At 38.2% G+C, this 22,037-nt stretch overlaps 1 protein-coding gene across 1 annotated transcript; it reads left to right on the top strand.

The window, feature by feature from the left end:
* The first annotated feature begins 5,217 nt into the window (after nt 1-5,217).
* On the top strand, nt 5,218-21,647 carry LOC127933819 (calpain-2 catalytic subunit). The gene is made up of 21 exons (XM_052530830.1): nt 5,218-5,595; nt 6,424-6,493; nt 9,032-9,150; nt 11,503-11,636; nt 11,871-12,042; nt 12,573-12,656; nt 12,800-12,885; nt 12,979-13,056; nt 13,725-13,900; nt 14,410-14,669; nt 15,302-15,313; nt 15,437-15,645; nt 15,766-15,802; nt 15,925-15,999; nt 16,112-16,157; nt 16,582-16,643; nt 17,405-17,473; nt 17,778-17,856; nt 17,962-18,078; nt 19,993-20,045; nt 20,606-21,647. Exons 1-21 carry the CDS (start codon nt 5,410-5,412, stop codon nt 20,630-20,632), a joined length of 2,151 nt encoding a protein of 716 aa, XP_052386790.1. The 5' UTR covers nt 5,218-5,409; the 3' UTR covers nt 20,633-21,647.
* The last annotated feature ends 390 nt before the right edge of the window (nt 21,648-22,037 follow it).

The following is a 22,037-nucleotide window of genomic DNA, read 5'->3' as shown; positions in this document are numbered from 1 at the left end:
CCACAAATATGGGTTTAAACATGACCCATCTCACCACAAAAAAACAGGGTGTTAATCCTGTTACGACTGATACTCCATAACGTTCCCAGCGGCTGTGGTGGAAGTGGTTTGGCATTTCATGTTTTCATTTCAGTGTGATCATTTCTAAAGCAAATTATGCAGATGTTTTGATAGAATTATTTGATAGCTGTTTGAAGTAAACTGATTTTAAAGGACCAGTTTTCTCAAAAATGAAAACACAGTCATTACTCAACATCATGAACCAGTATGCTATTATATTTTCAGTGGAATTTTTTTGCAAATATATAGTTGAAAAGAAAAACTAAAACTTGAAAATCAGTGTTCTTTGGCCTACAACAGCAAACAAAGTGCACTCAGATTTTTGAACCTGAACATGAACTGAGAGAATGTATATACAGTCGTGGCAAAAGTTTTGGCAGGGACATACATTTTTTTTTTTTTTTGCAAAGTTGCAACCTGATCAGATGCAATTTACTAAAAGCTTCATTGGCCAAAATACTCACAAAAATGTTACTGTTTTTTGATTCCGACACAACATGACCAGCAAACATTAATTGACAAATCATATCGACCGCCCAATTTCTGTCCCCAGTTGCAAAGTCTTGTGTTTATGGTGTTTGTGCTTTTGTTGCTGAGGTGTTTTTTCGGTTCCCATACTGTACTTCCAAAAGGAGCATAGTCTGGGTGTTGTTTTTTTTCTCCTCACTTCCCTAATGTTATGCTGTATTTCTTCCTCAGTTCCCTGTCTTCGTGTTCTGTCTACCCCATTGTATGTATGTTGTGTATGTTATGGACAGGTTTAAGGCTAATTTCGCTGGTACTTGTGACTAGTGACAATAAAGGGCTACTACTACTACTATATCGGCAACACATGTGAAAGTGTGAATAAGTACTAGTCAGGTTAAATCACTATCATATTAATTAGACTGTAAGAGCAGACTGATTGCTATAAATGGAAGGAAGAAGCTCTTCCAATCATTGTGTTCTTGTCAGCAATGGGTACCTCCATGAAACATGTGCAGCCATCATCGCTTTGCATCAAAATGGCCTCACATGCAAGGAAATTATTACAAAAAATATTGCACCTGAAAGAACAATTTACCAAATCATCAAGAACTTCAAGGGGAGAGGTTTGACTGCAGTGAAGAAGTCTTCAGGACGTCCCAGAGTGTCCAGAAGTGTCAGGACCATCTCCTCCTCATGTATCCAGCAGTGCAGAACTTGCTCAGGAATGACAGCAGGTTGATGTGAGAGCGCCTGCGCACACAAGTGAGGACAAGACTTTTGGACAATGGCCTGGTTTCAAGAAGGGCAGCAAAGAAACACTGGAACACTGTACAAATTGTGAGTGAAAAAGGAATGGAATAATTTACAAATGTCATAAACTTAAATTTAATCACAATAGAATATAGACAACACATCAAATGTTGAAAGTGAGACATTTTGAAATGTCATGCCAAATATTGACTCATTTTATGAGAGCTACACATTCCAAAAAAGTTGGCACAACTAGCAATAAAAGGCCGGAAAAGTTAAATGTACATATAAAGAACAGCTGGAGGACCAACTGGCAACATGATTGGGTATAAACATAGCCTCTCAGAGTGGCAGTGTCTCTCAGAAGTCAAGATGGGCAGAGGATCACCGATTCCCCCAATGCTGCGGCGAAAAATAGTTGAGCAATATCCGAAAGAAGTTATCATCATCTAAAGTGCATAATATCATCCAAAGATTCAGAGAATCTGGAACTATCTCTGTGCGTAAGGGTCATACTGGATGCCCATGATCTTCGGGGCCTTAGACGACACTGCATCACATACAGGAATGCTACTGTAATGGAAATCACAACATGGGCTCAGGAATAATTCCAGAAAACATTGTCGGTGAACAAAATCCACCGTGCCAACTCTATAGGTCAAAAAAGAAGCCATTTTCTCTGGGCCAAGGCTCATTTAAAATGGACTGTGGCAAAGTGGAAAACTGTTCTGTGGTCAGACGAATCAAAATGTGAAGTTCTTTTTGGAAAACTGGGACACCATGTCGTCCGGACTAAAGAGGACAAGGACAACCCACGTTGTTATCAGCGCTCAGTTCAGAAGCCTGCATCTCTGATGGGGTTGCATGAGTGCGTGTGGCATGGGCAGCTTACACATCTGGAAAGGCACCATCAATGCTGAAAGGTATATCCAAGCTCTAGAACAACATATGCTCCCATCTAGACGTCATTTCTTTCAGGGAAGACCTTGTATTTTCCAACATGACAATGCCAGACCACATACTGCATCAATTACAACATCATGGCTGCGTAGAAGAAGGATCCGGCTACTGAAATGGCCAGCCTGCAGTCCAGATCTTTCATCCATAGAAAACATTTGGCGCATCAAAAAGAAGAAGATGCTACAAAGAAGACCTACGAGAATTGAGCTACTAGAAGCCTGTGTTAGACAAGAATGGGACAACATTCCTATTCCTAAACTTGAGCAACTTGTCTCCTCAGTCCCCAGACATTTGCAGACTGTTATAAAAAGAAGAGGGGATGCCACACAGCTGTAAACATTGCCTTGTCCAAACTTTTTTGAGATGTGTTGATGCCATGAAGTTAAAAATCAATTTATTTTTCCCTTAAAATTATATACTTTCTCAGTTTAAACATTTGATATGTCATCTATGTTGTACTTTGAATAAAATATTGAAATTTGACACTTCCACATCATTGCATTCTGTTTTTATTCAAAATTTGTGTAGTGTCCCAACTTTTTTTTGGAATTGGGTTTGTATTTAATTTTTTAATTTTTTTAATCTTTTTTTTTTTGTGTGTGTGTTTGTGAAATATTCCTTAAAACTAGAACCAGTAATGATTGGTCTATAGAATTAAGGATTATTATATTTATACAAGAAGTCTCTTCTGCTCACTATTTCAATGAACTAGAAACATTAATGATCAAATGATAAACTCATAGGGTTTAAAATAATATATAGATATTTCTTACCGGTATACTGTACTTCTGACTAAATAAATCCTTTCTTATTGGACTTTTTTAATGTAAAATATATACATTTTGGATACAGTGAAATGTGAAAAGTAACTGTATTCTACTTTAATATATTTTAAAATGTATTTTTTTTCTGTGGTGCAAAGCTGAATTTTCAGCAGCTAGTACTCCAGTCTTCAGTGTTACATGATACTTCATAAATCCTTCTAAAATGCTGATTTGATGCTCAAGAAATATTTTGTATTAACACAAATATTTACATAGTTGAAGTTCTGGCACAAATGTGGCACAATAAGGTCAAATTAGCTAACAGGAAACCTGTGCAACACCTCTGCCTTCCCACATACATTTTCACACACACACATACAACAATTCTAGGCCACTCCTTAATAACCTCCCAAACAAGCTGTATGTGATACTGAGAAAAGGGAGGGAGGAAATCGCACAGCACCTGGTGACCTCTACTCTCACACAATGTGCGAGATACAGGTCAAAACAGCCATCTGACGGCGAACAGACAGACTGGTTGAACTAGCCTTTACTCCAAAGAAGAGTTTGCGGGTTTCGTTGTCATGTTCCCAATGCTGTGACCAGTCCTGAGGGATCAACCCATACTTAGAGTTAACTGACTTGTCCTTCGCCCCTCAGAAAATAAAACCTTTTCAGTTTCTTGCACAGAATGCAGTGTATAAGAACATAGACTGGGAAAAGAAGGAAAGTCGTGTAGATGTGCATTATGCATAGAGTGCATTATGTGATTGAAAAGCATTTCCACACAAGTTCTTTCGACATGTATGCGTTTAAATAGAGAAAGGGAGTAGTAGGGTGGCACAAATGTAAAGAGTTGGTTAAATAGAGTGCGACATATTGAGGCAGAATAGTTAAATAGCATGATACAGAGTAATTGTCTTTCTATTCTTGACCTCCCGACCTTCTTTCATCCCATTCTAATGCATCCTTGCATTGGCCACCGCAGCAGTGCCTGGGAACCTACTGGTGTTAATTGATGCCTGTGAGCAGATAGGCTCTGGGTTTGGGTTGTGGGAGCAGTAGGGGTCGTGGACGTGCCGGGAGTGTGATAATGTTCTGGGCGGGTCAGCGACCTTTGTCGTTCCGACATAATCCGCTCTAACTGAAAGACCATATGTAGCCTACAGAACATGGGCATCAATAACAGAGTTAATCGTGAGCAGTCGTTCACATCCGTCTCATTATGAGCTGTGTTTATTTAGCCCCTGTAAGCTTGTCTGAATGTCTTTGGCAAAGCGTGGGCCGCTAGTGAAAGAAAGGCAAAGTTTCAAGGTCAGTTGGTTTGATTGGTACAAATGTGTTCATTTATGTTTATCTTCAGTTTAATCTTAATATCAATGCTTACTTTTGTGACCAACCTTTAGTGTGTTTAAAAAGTTTCTAAAAATATATTTGATGTTCCATAATGCTGTGTGCGGTTTGGTTAGTGGAAAGAATAAAATCTGACAGAGCAGTTGGAATGACTAAATAAAATAAATATAATTTTATTCATAGTTTTGAATCTATGACTCCATCTTTACCCAGAAATAAACACTGCAGTGATTAATAAATATATTTTCTTAGTTATCTCGAAAACTCACCTGACTTGATAGAGTTAGTTGCCTTCGGTTTCTGACAATGCTGTCTGTCAAAACTCGTTCAAGAAATAAGTAAAGCGTCATTATATGTACAAAATTTTATGTTATTACAAAATATAATTTGTTTAATCTACTTTTTACAGGATATTATCTGCAAGCAATGAGCATTTTTCGACCCTGTAGCTGTATTTTTTATAGAAAAGAGTGTCGTTGATTATCCAGTGAATAAAACATAACTAGGAAGAAATTGGCGTTAGTGTGTTAATTTGATTGACAATCCATAACTGAGAAGTAGAACTAAAACTGAGGTAGTGGCATCGCAGTGCCATCTAGTGCTGAGTTCACACACACACACACACACACACACACACACACACACACACACACAGCTACATATTATATACTAACAGATGTTGATTTTTGTTGAATTTAAATTCCACGGTGTATAAACGCAGAATATATATTTTTTACAGAACGTTAGCGATTCAGCAACACCTACATTATCTTCTTTTTTTCAGATAATTAAATAACAGATAATTAACTTAGGCTATCTAAATATTAGCAGTAAGACTCGAGTAAGATTTAGATCGGTTAGCCGTCCAGGACAGTTAGCGAGCTAGTCGGACATTATCAGACACGTCTCAAGTTTCTACGCCTCCCAGGGGCAGTCAACTCGAGAGGGTGGGAATAGGATGGGATGTGCTGCTGCTCCAAACTTTTCTAAAGCTCCAAAACTTCAGCACAGGTTGGGACAGTACTACCACATCTGATCCTACCCACTGACCTAAATGTCTGAGTTAGGCTCCTTTGACAATCCGGTTAAATTCAAAGATCAAGACTATGACGTCCTGCTGCAGAAGTGCATCAAATCTGCAGTTCTGTTCTCAGACACGGTGTTCGCGGCGAACCAAAGCTCCCTCGGTATTCCTGTGGATCCTGACCCTAAAAAGGCAGTGAAGTGGCTGCGCCCAAAGGTAGCTTCATATATATCTTAACTTATTTTGTTGTTGTTGTTTTTTTGTTTTGTTTTTTTGTCATTAGCATAATTTAGTTGCATATGGACTTTTTTTTACAGGTTTAGATTGCATACTGTGAATTTACAGCTAATTTAATTTATAAAAAATGCATAATAGCATTCACCAACAGTAATTTCTGACATGTGACAATTAGTTACTGTTTAATGAAAAAACGCATCAGAAGATGGAGTACTCAACAGGAAGAATTTTCATTGAACAGTGAACACTAGTAAGATTGCTTGACAGAATTAAAGGTGATGATGCACCTCAAATAAACATTAAAGCAAAAATGTTGCAAAAATTGGGGCATTTATTGATGTGAAGTTGGTCAATAACAATAACTGAAAGAAAGATTGTCCACACAAAAATTTAAATTCTGTCAAAATGTACTTTTACCAAACCTTTATGCATTTCTTCCTTATGCTAAACAAAGAAGAAGATATTTTGTAGAATGTTTTCAGCCAAACAGTTCTAGCTCTTGTTGACTTCAATTCACAGAAAATACAATAGAAGTTGTTTAGATATTTTCAAATTATCATCTTTCGTCTTCCACAGAAAAAAATAAATAAATAAAAAAAGTCATACAAGTTTGAAATGACATGAGGGCGAGTAAATGATTTTTCATTTAATGGTGGATTATGACTTTAAGACAGAAAGACCCTATACCTGTATATTTCTTGTACACATGTATGTGTTTTCCGATGTCCTCATCAGTCCATCACATGTACTTGCAAATGGTTTTTGGGCTCACACCCATCTTACTTCCCCAACTCTCCCCCGATTCAGGAAATCACAAGTAATGCTGTCTTTGTTGAGGGCACCATGGGCACCACCGATATCTGCCAGGGCCAGCTGGGTGAGTATACGCCTGTGTTAGTGCATGGTTTTTCATATTTTATGCCAGGATAATGGGATAACGCCTTACTGCACTTCTCAGAAACCAAATCACCCGAAAGCACCCTCAAGGCATGAGCGCTATCATTGAAATAACTGTCTTTGGCAACGCTCCCACTCTTCCTCTCCTTATCATGCAGATGCCCTTCCCCCCCATCTTCTTCCTCCCAGATCTTCCTCATCATGCTTAATGTACCATCCCCATTCTGCCCCTGTAGCCGCGAGACACTGCGCTGATCTCAGAGCCTCCTGCAGAGTCCCTGCTGAGAGATGCAACATGGAGCCGCCGCAGGCCACTCACATCAAAAACACGACAAATGTACTAGAAACAGAGAGGGATGAAAGCAGAGGGAAGAAAGAGGGAGCGAGAGGTCGGATTGGCATCATCTGTACACCCCTCCCTTTCCCGCCCCCCATTTCCACCCACCTTAAGAATAACAATTATTGTGCACAGCGGGTATTGTTATATTGCTTTGCCTTACCCCTCTTGCTCCCTCTCTACATATGCGTTGATTTGGTGTTGATGGAAAGTGTTTTTGTTGATGTGCAGTGTTGGCGAGATATTCAACGTTTACAGGCTCAGCTGTATTCTATAGTTTGGCATTTCCCAACCTTTTTTGTCTTACATACCCCCAAAGTCCCATGAGAAAGGGACAAGTACACCTTTATCAACACCAGACCATAAATCAAAAAGGTATACAATATTTCAAGTGAAATCATAATTTACATTAATAAGTCAATATGACGTGAAAGTCTTTGTTACAGAAATAGGTTTAAATCAATAAAAAAAAAAAATGTATCATCATTATTGCTGAATGAGTTAAGTGTTTTATTTACCATGTATTTTGATGCATGTGCCATAGCAAGGTACCCTTCACAATCTAAATATCCCCTAAAAGGTGCAGTATGATAATATATTTATATTTAATTTTCAGTTTATTAATTTACAGTTTGTATTTTTCCTAAATAACATGTAAAATATATGTGCATATACATATATGGCAGATTCTTTTTTCAAAAGCATATTACATTGCAAAATTGATTTTATTAAAATTTAGGCCAGCTCACTCATTAGCCACTTTCCCATGTTAACCTTTGTAAATGAAAAAAAAATACTGTTGAGATGCCATCAACTCCAAAATACAGATAATCGCCAATAATCGAGAATCACTTTAAAATTCTGCACCGTTTTGTTAATCTGCACAAAAGCGCTTTATTTTTAATTTCATTGATGTGTCTTATATTTCGATGGCTGAACCCTGGAGTGGTCACATTTGTTTGGAAGCATATGTCAAAAGTGAAACACAAAACACACAAAAAAAAACAAGGAACACTAAAACACACACACACACACACACACACTCACACACAAACATTCTTCTTCACACAGAACCCTTCATGCATCTCAAGTTTTTAAACACATAATCACATTCTATATGACAGCCCTAACATATTTTTGCATTCCACTCCGCTGCTTTTCCATTGTTTCTCTATGTAAACATGCAAACTGATACATTTGATCATTGCGCTTGCGTTTTTAACAGTGTCAGAACTTTATGACTCGCCTAATTCAGACTCGTTACATCAATGTGTCCAAACCTTGTATAGGCTCATACCGGCAGTATTTGTTCACATAAAGCATCAAAACTGTAATTTACCACAACTTCACATTCCAGCAAACTGCCAGACTGGATTTACCAGTATTTCCCAAAAGGTCCTGTTCACACATGATCTTTAAATGGTCATTTATCGTTAATTTTCTGCAAAGGGCTAACTTCCCTTTTTGTATCCCCCAAGGATACAATACCATTTAAGGGGTATCCCTCGATACTTGAGTTGAAATACCAAACAATATCCTTGTCACGGCAACATCTGGCTATCATTTATTGCGAAATCCAACATTTCAGACTTTTCTTGTGTTGGTGAAACACATGCAAAGAACTTCAGACCTCTTGCAACAAAGCAAGCTCATGCTTTGCTTAAATCATGGAGTGTGCATTTGCCACTTAGGATTTGGATGGCCTCTCTAAATAATATATGAACATCGCAATGCATCACTAGAATAACAAACGCATGTAAATAATCTCATTTGAATGGAAATCTACCCAAATAATGCCTTATTCTTTGCACTTCAAGCAGAAATTTTAATCATTTGTTTTCAAGTGACTTTCCACATTAGCGTATCCAGCGGTTGGAAGATTAATTGGACGTATTCCATTGTAGAGCTCTGTTTGGTGTCATTCCTATGGGAGTTGCCTTGTTAAGTATGTTTTTATGAAGTGTTGTCACGCTGAATCCATTTGTGTTTCCCCCACACGAGGCAAACTGACAGCTGTTACCTGTTACAGAGGAATGTCACTGTGCGTGAGACAGACTGCGTGTCTCTTGCTTCTTCAAAGCCTGGATTTCCCCTTTGTGTTTGAGGCTGTGGTCTTCTGTCATAAATATTGATGGAAATGATGTGTTGTTTGACAGAGCCTGATGTCATTTCCTGCTGCAGGTAACTGCTGGCTGCTGGCGGCACTGTCCTGTCTCACCATGCACCCGACTCTGTTTGTGAAAGTGGTTCCATCTGGACAAAGCCTGAGTGAATCCTACGCTGGCATCTTTCGTTTTAGGGTAAGGGCGAACAGGAATCCTAAATTAAAAACACGACACTTCTGAATTTAAGAGGTCATTTTTTAGAAATAATACAATATGTCATTTTTTTCATTCACAATTGCGGTTTAATCTTATATTAAACTGAAGATAGTTAAAATGTGTATAGAGAAATCATGAGAGAACCCATACACTTTCCATTTTTATAGTCCTAGTGGGGGTCTGTGAGCGAGTCGAATCCGTCCAGAATTGATATCCTCGTTCGAATGTCTTCCGTTAAATTATGCATCTGGATTTACTTCTAACTAGCGATGTAGTACGTCCAGGGGAATGGTAATTCGAATCAGTTGTGTTTGACCTTACCATCTCTAACAGCCGAGGCCTTTTCCAGAAACAGCTCCTGTCATCTTCCTTTTGTCCCTATGACATGTACGTCTGCATGCCCCTCCCCCTTTAAACACACACACATGCAAATTATCATAATTCAGCTGTCTGTTTTTCATTCACAGAGAGGGAACATTGCGTTTCTGTTTGTTCCCATGTTGTTTATTTGTTGCAGACCCCTTCAGAATCAGCTTTCACCCTCTAGCTATCATCCGCTCGGTCCACTAATGATCTGATTAAAACCATGCCGGTCGATTAAAGCCAACGTTTGGAATGACCACACCTCTTAAAATGATCTTGGAGTTGCAAACTCTCATGTATCAGTGCTTGCCTACACATATTCCACAATTACAAAAAAAAAAAAAAAAAAACTGATGAGACCAGAATAGTCTTTATTTTGTCCGCCTCTCAGGAATCCTGTCAGCCTTGTTATTCAGCAGGAACCACCAGAGGGATACACTTAAAAAAAGAAATCTGTGCTTATAGCCTGAAAAAAAAGTGAGGCTGAGGCACTGTGAGGCTCAAGACAAAATAAAAGTGAACTGATTTACTGAAATCAAATTCTATTTGTTTCAGAGAGTTCACCTTGACAAAGCGTGCACTACAACAAGCCACTACAGCTCTCGTGGCTTGTGTGTGTGGTTGCAAACTGAGGTTAAACTTCTGTGATAACAGCACAGTTAATTAAACAATCAAAATATATTTACACTGAAGAGCTCTTATGGAAGGACGCTCAGCGTTATGTAATTGGTATGCCATTCTCATCATATAATTTCCTTCTGCCTGCCATAGTGTTACATTCAGAGGCTAAACAGGTATGTGCAATATGACTTGACCGGATCCAGGAGGGTTAGAGAGGACAGGAAAGAAAGAAGACACATCAAAAACTGATTGACAGGAGAGAAATGAGAATACAAGGAGGTAGAGGACTGTTGATTGGTGGACGATTCCTCAAATGTCTAAACTTGTTACTGTAGCCCAAGGAAATGGACACAGACACATGGACATACACATGGTGCTACCTGCCTGTCTAATATCACATAAATCTTTTGAATTCACATTTACGTTTTTTATTATTTTAATAATATATATTTGTTTAAAACCAAAACGTTCATCATTAAGACCTCCACAACTATCTTTCACAGTTTTCTGCTGTGTGTGTATGACTCTTAGGTAAATTAAAGTGCAATACCATTTGAAATAAATTAATACTTTTATTCGGCAAGCATGCATTCATTTGATCAAAAGTGGACATTTTTCTAATGGTTCAAAAGATTTCAATTTCAAATAAATGCTGTTCTTTTGAACTTTCTATTCATCAAACAATCCTAAAAAGAAAATGGTATATCATGGTTCCCACAAAAGTATTAGTCAGCACAACTGTTTTTAACAATGAAAATAAAAAGAAATGTTTCTTGAGCACCAAATCAGCATTTTAAAATGATTAGACAGAAGTATTTGCTGCTGAAAATTAAGTATGCCATCAAAAGAATCAATTATATTTTTATACTGAATTATAAAACCATTAATTTAAATGTTAATATTTTCAGATTTTTTTTTTTTAATCTAAGTAATAAAGATTTGGTGAAAATAAGATATATATATATATATATATATATATATATATAAATATATATATATATATATATATATATATATATATTTATATATATATATATATTTATATATATATATATATATATATATATATATATATATATATATATATGTGTGTACTGTATATAATAAAAGACTATAATTTTAACAAATCTTACAGAGTCAAATTATTTCCTACAAACTCTTTTTTACATGTTTTCATGCAATGTACATCAAGTGTACCCCTTTAAAACAGAGGAGATATACTGGTCCAAATATTGCAGACAGATACAGAACCGTAAATCAGTCCACTTTTTTGGGGTGCATTAACACCCAAATATGCTTGAACAGAGCAAATGTAACCCTGTTCTCTCTCTCTCTCTCTGTGTGTAGTTCTGGCAGTATGGTGAGTGGGTGGAGGTGGTAGTGGATGACAGGCTGCCTGTGAGAGAGGGCCGTCTGCTTTTCAGCTACTCTCGCACCACCAACGAGTTCTGGAGCGCATTGGTGGAGAAAGCTTATGCCAAGTCAGTTCCAGCATATGTGTCCTTGACTGTGTGGCGTGCGTGTGACTGTTCATTAGTGACACCACTCACGTGAAGGCCATTGTTCCTTTGTGTTATTTAATTACTGATAATTTTGGGAAAAAACATCCAGTTGTGAAAAATGATCAAATGCCATTTACAGATGTAGAATAATTCATGTGGAATCAATTGAGGCCCATTGGTAATATTTCTGTGTCTGTCTGTCTGTTCTTAAAGGCTGATTGGTTCTTATGGCAGTCTGAAGGGGGGAATTATCTCAGAGGGAATGGAGGATTTTACGGGGGGCATTGCCTACTCCCTCCACGTGTCATCTCGGCCCCCACGCATGCTCTGGAGAGCCATCACAGCTGCCCTGGCCAGGAGCAGTCTGCTCAGCTGCTTCATACAGGTATAGACTCATATTCACACAGGCGCACACACACACACACACACACACACACACACACACACACACACACACATAAACTACCTTTGAAATTTTGGGGGTCAGTAAGATTTTCTCTTTTAGTTTTAAAGAAACTAATACTTTAACACAGCAAGGATGCATCAAGTTAATCAAAAGTGACATTAAAGACATTTATAATATGACAAAACCTTCCTATTTCACATAAATGTTTTTTTTTTTTTAACTTTCTATTCATCACTGTTTCCACAAAATATTAAGCAGCACAACTGTTATCAACATTGAAAAGAATAATAACCAGCATATAATTTGAATGATTTCTAAAGTGTCATGAGATACCGAAGACTGAAGCAATGGCTTCTGAAACATCAGAATTAAATTATGCTTTAAAATCTATTATAACAGAAAACAGTTGTTATAATATTTCACAATATTACTGTTTCCACCTTCTACTTTCTAATGTGGCTGATGACTGTATACATTTTTAACACACATATGTGGTGTTTTGTGTGCAGGCTGCGAGTGTGAAGGAGATTGGCAGTGTGACTTCAGAGGGTCTTATCAAAGGTCATGCCTATGCCATCACTGATACAGATAAGGTATGAATGCAATACACACGTACACATGACATCCAACTAGTGATTTTAACAGCTTTTGGTAAACACCTCTGCATGTTAGTACCCTTGAGGGCCTAATATACACAGCATATGTTGTCACAAGCTGTGTGTGTGTGTGTGTGTAGGTCCAGAAGGCGTCTGAAGAGGTCCTGCTGCTGAGGCTGCGGAACCCATGGGGGTTTGTTGAGTACTGTGGACCTTGGAGTGACAAGTGAGAAAGACCTCAACAGCTCATTTTCTTACCATCTCAGAGTTGCATCTCAGCACTGCTTAAGACTGCACACTTGTGTCGGTGTGTGTGCAGGTGTCAGGACTGGGATTTTATAGATGATGCTCAGAAGGCCAGACTTGAGTTGGCCAAAGTTGAAGATGGAGAATTCTGGTAGGTAAATGTACACTGTACATAATTGTTCCTGATTTCCATAACTCACACAATCAGAGTCTTATCTTGGGACATACATAGTAACTTTATTGTTTGTATATGAAAGTAGCTTTAGTAGCTCTGCAGCATGCTAAAAATAGAAACAGGCTGCTCATCAACTGAAGACACAACTGGTGCTTCCAGTGTAGACAGCACCATTGATTTTATCATGGGAGTGATCTCACACACACTTCTCTATCACTGTCTCTCGCTATTGTTGAGCACTTGCCAAACAGGAATCAATTAAACGCCAAGAATTATATAACACTGCTCATACGACTACTAATAATAACTGCCACTGCAGTCAGCGCATCCCGTAATAGGCCATTTAGTTAAAGAAATAGTTCACCCGAAAATGAAAACTCTGTCATCTTTGAGTTTTTTCTACTTCTGTTGAACACAAATGAATATATTTTCAAAAATGTAACCAAACAGTTACCATTCGTCGATTTCCATAGCTACTGTAAACTGTTTGGTTGCCAGCATTCTTCAAAACATCTTCGTATGTGCTCGACAGGAGAAAGAAACTCATACGGGTTTGGAACAGCTGGAGAAAATGTTCATTTCTAGGTGAACTGTGCCCTTGAATCTGCCTGTGTCTGGACTTCATAAGCATTTGTGTTTTTTAGGATGGGAATAGAGGACTTTTGCCGGCTGTTTAATACAGTGGAAATGTGCAGTGTGAATCCGGACTCTATGTCGGGGGAGGCGAGTGATGACACGGACACCCCGTCCTGGACACTGAGCTCACATCAAGGCACCTGGGTCCCAATGTGCTCTGCTGGGGGCAGCCATCGTTACCCAAGTAATTACATGTTTGTTAACAAATATGTCTGATTTATATTATATGATATAACAATATTACGTGACATACAGCCAAGTATGGTGAGAATATGGTGTGCTCTGCATTTAACCCATCCAAAGTGCACACACACAGCAGTGAGCACACACACACCCGGAGCAGTGGGCAGCCATTTATGCTGTGGGTCCCGGGGAGCAGTTGGGGGTTCGGTGCCTAGCTCAAGGGCACCTCAGTTGTGGTATTGCCAGCCCGAGACTCGAACCCACAACCTTAGGGTTAGGAGTCAAATTCTCTAACCATTAGGCCACAACTTCCCCCTTTCACTATTATAATATCATAATAATATAATAATTTAATATACAGTTCAAAAGATTTCCACAAAACTACTGTTCCAACAAGAAAATATAATACATTTAGGCAGTAATAAAGTAGAAGTATTTTTATTTTATTTTTCACTATTATTTATTTGCTTCCTTAGCGTGCTTCCTCATCTCTAAATTTCAATCCCGCAGGATCTTTCTGGAAAAATCCTCAGTTCCAGATGATTCTGTCTGAGAAAGATGTGGATGAGCATGATTATGGAGAGGATGAGGAAGGGGAGGAAGGAGACGGAGAAGACGATGAAGAAGGTGTTGTGGTGGCTCCTGTGAGCAAGACTGAGAAACAGGGAGAGAAGAAGAAGAAGTGCACGGTCCTGGTGGAGCTTCTCCAGAAATACCGCAGACAAAAAGATAAAGTCCACTTTCTCTACATCGCATTTCACATCTACAAGGTGAGAGATTAGGACCCACATTTACATATTATATAAAACTGAGAGGTGCATTTAAGCCAGGCCTTTCATACTTTATGATCCAAAGTCATTAAATGAATCATTATTCTTGTATAGAGTGATGCAAATGAGTAATGGCTGCAGATAATTCAGCTTTGCCATCATATTATAAATTAAACTTTAAAATATGTTGATATAGAAAACAGTATCATATGCTATTTTAAATTATAATAATACTTCACAATATTACTGTTTTTACTGTATTTTAAATGTAATTAATGCAGCCTTTGTGAGTATAAGATACGTCTTAAAAAGACATTTAAACAAAAATGTGTGTGTGTGTGTGTGCAGTATATACAAAAATATACAAAAAATCATATAGGCACATACAAATAATGTCACATATGTTGTGTTTCGTGTTAAGGCTAATAAAAATATTTTAATAATAAAATAAAAATGATTAAATTAAAAATAATTTTAATGTGGGAGGGACAATGAAACAGTTAGCTCCATTTTCATCTTTGTAACTTTACCTTTTTTTATTTGTCTTATGCATATTTAAATGCTTCTTTTTATTGCAAATTTATTAAGCCCTTTTTTCCTCTCTTGTCTAACCTCTTCATCCTCTTTTCCAGGTTCCCCTTGAGGTGAGCAGCTGAATGAATATCAGCTAGCAGCATTAAAATACAGATACACACTTATCGAAATCATTTCTTGATACATGACTCTATTAAAATACAAACACGCTTTCACATCTTCTCTCCCCTTAGCTGCAGGACAAACCAGGATCTCTGGACCAGCACTTCTTTTCCAACAACCGTTCAGTTGCTCGCTCTGGAAAGTACCGTAGCATCAGGAGCGTGTGGCGGAAGGTGCACCTGGAGCCTAGCAGTTATGTCATCGTAGCCTCCACCTACAGGCCCAACCAGCAGGGGGAGTTCTTCCTCCGTGTTTACACCAAAACCGGCAACATACAGGGGTACAAAGAATAAAACACACCTCGTCTCTATCTGTTCTGCATTGTGATTTTGGCACAATGCTGTTTACAGTAAGTCTGTCCAGTGGTTAACCATATAAAAGTTTCAAATCTGCTTTATAGGTTCCAGGATTTCCCCTGCACCAACAACTACTCTGTGGTAAGACATACTGACTGAAATGAGAAAGAAGAACAACCGTCTGTGTGTATGTGTGTGTGTAAATACAGTATTTTATATTACTCTCACCATTAATGTGTGTGTGTGTGTGTGTTGTTACATAGACGGTAATGTCAAAGCCGGTCTTACCTGAGGATCTGTTCAGAGTGCAGAAGTGGTTTGATGAAAAGGCCGGATCAGTAAGCATCTCAGTCCCTTCCAGACACATTCTAGACTGATTTGTGGGCATCTGATGAATCGTTGAAGAAAGCAAACATCTCCAGATATGCGTTTATGTTTTTCACTTTCCAGGATGACAGAGTGAATGCTGTGCAGTTTATGAATCTGGTGAACTCAGGTCAGGGTGAACACATTTAGTACAAGCTGTCTGTCACCACAGGGATTGTTCACACACAGCATTAATCAAACACACTTACTGTACCACAAGTGGCCACAAGGTGGAAGTATTGTGTCGCTTCTCTTACAAGGTAGTTAAATCGGTGAGATTTATGCGGTGAGATGCTGTACATTCATATACTTGTATGCATTTAGAAAAAAAAAAGAACACTTTAAAAGTATAAATAAAAAAATTACTAGTGCTGCAGAAATAATGTTTATGTAATACATAATTGTTTATAATAAAATTATTTCCAGTAGCATTCATATCAGTAACCTAAAGCTTTATTTTTTTTTTCCTTGAAAGGGGTCACCATGTCATAATACAGGACTCACTAAACGTTTGCTTTTTGTTCACACTTCTTTTTGCTTTAATTGTGTTTTAGTGTTGGAAAAAGAATATGAACTTCCTCTGGAGACCTGCAGACAGCTCATCTTTGGGGAAGATGTATCCTTTTCCCAGTACCTATATACATACATATATACACACACACACACACACACATTCAGTCATTTAGCAGACTCTTTTTATCCAAAGCGACTTACAAATGAGGACAATAGAAGCAATCAAGACCAACAAAAGGGCAATAATATTTAAGAGAGACAAGTCTTGGTTAGCCTAACTCAGTACACATAACAAGTTATATATATGTGTGTGTGTGTGTGTGTGTGTGTGTATATGTATATAGGAACTTTTTTATATATATAAAAATAAATCAAGTCAAAAGAATAGAACAAGAATAGAGAATGCTAGTGTTAGAGGGACATTTTTTTATAATAAATAAATAGAAAACAAGAAGATAGATTTGAAAAAGAATAGGGAATTCTTTTTTTTTTTTTTTTTTAAGAAGACCAATAGTAAGAATAGAGAGTGCAAGTGTTAGTGGGTCAAGTGTTGTTGTTTTTTTTTTTTTTTTTTTTTTTTATTTACTTTCTTAGAATTAGAATAGAGAGTGCTAGAGTGAGAGGGTCAAATGAAGATGGAAGAGATGCGCTTTTAGCCATTTCTTTAAGATGGCTAAGGACTCAGCTGCTCGGATCGAGTTGGGCAAGTCATTCCACCAGGAGGGAACAGTTCATGTAAAAGTCTCTGGAAGTGATTTTGGGCCTCTTTGGGATGGGATCAATCATACTATTTCACACGGAACAATAAAATACATGTATATTTTTCTAACATTCTTGGTTGATGTTCTTAACGGCTGTGTGTAGACTGGGGGCAGAGGCCGTCTGAACAGAGCTCAAGCAGAGAAGCTGCTCACCTCCCTACGCAATCTGCAGGTATCTTAGTTCTCATGCGTGAAAAGGTCACTCTCAGCTTTGGCACAGTGTTAGAAAGAGCAGTGAGGACACTGAGCTGTGACAGTTATCAGGTTGTGTTAGGCTACATGGAGCGCGTCTTGCACAAACCGAAAGACCTTGGAATGTTGTTGCTGTTGTTGTTTATCCTGTTTATGAACTCATTTGCCTCAGCGCTCTGTGCCTGTGTCGTATCAGAGCTAAATCCCAAACACTGGCTTCCTTTCAAGAAAACAAGGAGAAAGTACTGTTTGATACCACAATTCATAACTCTCTTCCTCCGCAGTCTGTCTTTTTCCAGTTTGATGAGGATTCATCAGGAACCATGAGTCCGTTCGAACTCAGTTTGGCTCTGAATGCTGCAGGTGATCACATATGTACACAAACACCACACCCTGTGTTAATATACAAAAAGCCTCCTCTGAGGCAACCACATGTCCTCCCCCACTGCTGTCTGTGTCTGCCCTCAGGTGTGGAGTGTGACAATGTTGTGCTACAGCTGTTGTGGGAGAGGTTTGGCGCTGGTGAACAATACCTGCCTTTCTGTGGCTTTGTGTCTTGTGTTGCCAGACTGCAGGTGCTCTTTGGTAAGTCCATAACCAGAGTTCTTCCAATCCATTTTCGCAACACTATCCTTATTTAGCAATGTGAATGTCCGAGACTTCTGATTCATTAGCCTCTGTATGTATTAGAAGAATAACAAAATATCCAAACTTCCATTCTTCATTAGGTTCACAAAACGCATACCAACTAAATTTTTATAGCCGTTTTAACTTATTCGGACAAATTTGTTTCTGGAATGATTCCTAATTTGAAATGCAGCATACACTACTTCCGAGGTTTCGGGATGCATATTAATAAATCTTTCTCGAGTAGCAAATCTGCATATTAGAATGATTTCCGAAGGATTGTGTGATACTGATAATTAATACCGGCTACCGAGAATTCATCTTTGCTGTCACGAGTGTAAATGACATTTTCAAATATATTCAAATAGAAAAACGTTCTTTTGAATTGCAGAAATGTTTCACAGTATTAATTGTGGCCTAAGTTAGCAAAAAAGGCTTCTTTTAAAAAAAATTGTTTAAATCTTACCAACCCCATACTGTTGAGTGTGTTCCTTTATAATATATAAACTCAGTGGTCATTTTATTAGCTACACCTGTTTAATATCCAAACAGCCAATCATGCAGCAGCAATTCAATGCATTAAACCATTCACACATTTAAATAACAATTAGTTGTCTTTCAATCCAGAAGTCGGAATGAGGAAGAAATATGATCTAAGTGACTTTGACCATAAAACTAATTTTAGTGCAAGACAGAATGGTTTTAATTTCTCAGAATCTGCTGATCTTCTGGGATTTTTGTGCACAATAGTCTGTAGAATCGGCAGAGAATGTTGTAAACACACACACACACATCCAGTGAGTAGCAGTGCTGTGGACAAAAATGCCTTGTTATTCAGAGAGGTCAGAGCAGAGTGACCAGACAGGTTCAAATGTATGGGGGGGTGACAGTAACTGAAATGCGCTGTGCAGAAGAGCCCCTCTGGACACACAGCATGTCAAATGTTGCAGAGGACGTGCTACAGCTGCAGCAGGCCACGGGTTCCACTCCTGTCAGCCAAAAATAGGACACTGAGGTTACAGTGGGCACAAACTCAGCAAAACTTGCTAGTAAAAGACTGGAAAAACATTGCCTGGTCTAAGAACTCCATTTCCTCTGTGACTTGCAGATGAAGGGGTCAGAGTTTCTTGTAGACAGTGTGAATCCATGGATCCATCCTAAATCGTTGTGAGGAAAATAACACGCATCATTTAAAAGCTCAAAGGATTAGTTCACTCAGAAATGAACATTTTCTGAAAATGTATGCACCCTCAGGCCATCTAAGATGTAGATGAGTTTGTTTCAAACAGCTAATTAAAGCATCACAATAATTCACAAGTAATCCAAATGATTCAAGTCCAACGATGAATGTCTTATAAAGTTAATAGCTTGAAGTGCTTATAATAAATAAATCACTTAAGACATTTTTAACTTCAAACCATTGCTTCCTGCTGAAATATGAGACCACTATCCATAATATTGTTTTCTTCCAGTAAAAAGAAAAAGAGGTCTAATCTGAATCAGGAGAGAAATATGCACAGATCAAGCACAATTTATTAGTGAAAACAGTTTTAAACAAATATATTGGTAGAGTTTGATGTGAGAGAACAACAGGAGCGTGGGGATTTTCACTGGAGAAAGTGTTACTGGGGATTTTGGCCTTAACCAAGTGATGTTTTAAAGTTAAAATGCCTTGAAGATGAATTTCTTTCTTAGATCTTGGATCTGCGTCTAGTGTGAAGGTAAAGATAATTGCGTAGCACTGCATCTCATCATGCTGTTTACTGGCATGCCTAAAAGCTGTCGAGGTGTTCATGCCATCATTAACATAGATGTGAGAGTCTGTAAACATGTTAACTGGAAGGATTCAGCTTGCCAATTGTTTCTCCTCAGATCTTTTTGAGTCGGAGACCAACCCCGAGTTGAAGGACAAGGGCATCAATGCTGTAAGATCTTGTTTGTCAAAATCAGCTCATTTATTTCAATGTCTTCCACAGCCATCTCTGAATTCCCTCCGATTGATGTTCAAATGAATAACACTTATTAAAATGATCACTGCCTGTCTAGCTATAGTCTAGAGAAGTTTGATATAAGTGTCTTCCAGATTAAAGTCAATAAAAGTACTAGAAACAAGAACTCTTATTTTAAATGTATATTAATAATATTAAAATAAATCATAAATAATTAGCTAAATAAATCAGCAGAAATTAAAAAGCCACAAAAATTCCTTCATGTAAAAGCTGTATAACTTTATTTCATCTTTAGAATGCAAAAGATGATATTTTGAGAAATGTTTTGAATAGGAAAGTAAGTGCATGGTCACCAAAATAGTCGCACACATTTGAATCAACATAAGTGTGAATAAATGATGACAGAATTTAGTTTTTCAGGATAACTGTCAATTTCTGGTTGTGTTTATCTATACCATGAATGTATAATATGAGGGTATATTTATTAATAATGTGCACAGCATGTTCCCTGAATCATTTCTCTGGTCTTTGTGCAGTGGCTCCTGAAGCTGTTGGCTGTGTGAGCCTGTCCAGACCCGACACCTCAGCGGGACAGACCTGCTAGGCCAAGACCACTCTGACGTCATCCACCTGAGCCTACGTCTCCTACATCTCCCCCTCTTCTCATTTGTGATCTGTGGACCTTTGTCCTGCAGTTACATCCACCCACTCACGGCTCCATCAGTTGGGGTCTATGACCGTGTAGGTCATTACTGCCTGGATACAAAACAGCATTTCGCATTTCATCCCCCTCGGCCCACCCTAACATAATGTGTATGTGTATTTGCATTCATAATAAGCAAAACATGTGAGATATTTTAACAGGAATATTTTACTCGTAAATGACCATTCTGTTATCTTTTACTCACTCCCACGTCATTCCGAACCCACATGACTTTATTTCTTCTGTGGAGCGCAAAAGAAGATATTTAGCAGGATGCCCAAGCTGCTGTTTTAATGAAAGTCAATGGAGACCAGGGACAGTCGTGATCACCATTCACTTTTATTGTAAGGAAAAGAGAAGCTCGGACATTCTTCTTAATATCTTCTTTAAAGTGATTTGGATTTGAAATCAAGGTAAATGATGAAAAGAATGCGTTTAAATCTATATTTTAAACCAATTACCCACATTTACCCATGTCAATTTAATGTTAATTTAGTGTGATTTAGTGCCAGCAAATTTGATATGTGATTACTCAAAATATCATGCAATTAATTGGATTCAAATTTTGAGTCATTGATTGCTTTAATTATTGGTGAGGCATTATGCAGTCATAGATTTGGAACAGTCATATCTGCTTTCATATGCTTTTAGAAGACGAGCAGGACTGTTGACTGTTGATGCATTTAAACCAGAGGATCGTTATTATGCTTGTAACAAGGAGCCTAATTGCATTTTTTTTCTTTTTTCATACAGCATGAGTTGTACTTCCTCTTCTACCGTTTTCCCTCTTAGGAACATTTATGCATCTCTGCTCAGTCTTTAAAAGTTGAGAATGTTTTTTACTTCCAAATATAAAAGTACAAGTCATAATCTTTCATCACGGGGCATTTCTATATTAATTTTTATCTGTGCGTATACCTACACCTCCACACACATACACACACACTCACACACACACACTCACACACACATTGTTCAGGGAGCAAGATAGTAGCTGTGGGTATTAAAAGCGATGTCTCAGCAGCCCTGCACGCACCGGCTCTATTCTTATCGCTCTGACGCCACGCACAGCGTCATCACGCCATCGCTCCCTCCTCCGCTACGCTCTCCCTGCATCCCTCCCTCCAGCTCTCTCTAGTAACTGTCTCATTCTCACAATCTGCTTCCTCCTCGTTGCGTACCTTGCGCTCGCTCACTCACACATGCGTGTATGCTTGCTCACACACACACACGCGCTCTTGTCCTCTCTCCCGCTGCTCCTATTA

The sequence above is a fragment of the Carassius gibelio genome, chromosome A18 (genome assembly GCF_023724105.1).
Source record: "Carassius gibelio isolate Cgi1373 ecotype wild population from Czech Republic chromosome A18, carGib1.2-hapl.c, whole genome shotgun sequence".
NCBI lineage: Eukaryota > Metazoa > Chordata > Actinopteri > Cypriniformes > Cyprinidae > Carassius > Carassius gibelio.
This window is presented reverse-complemented; position numbering and strand designations above follow the sequence as displayed.

Bases quoted from the DNA above. Each gene is read 5' to 3' on its own strand.
- LOC127933819 (XM_052530830.1), top strand. From the start codon at position 5,410: ATGTCTGAGTTAGGCTCCTTTGACAATCCGGTTAAATTCAAAGATCAA. The intron at 12,886-12,978 runs GTGAGAAAGACC...GTGTGTGTGCAG, and splicing joins TGTGGACCTTGGAGTGACAA to GTGTCAGGACTGGGATTTTA. The intron at 17,857-17,961 runs GTGATCACATAT...GTCTGCCCTCAG, and splicing joins TTTGGCTCTGAATGCTGCAG to GTGTGGAGTGTGACAATGTT.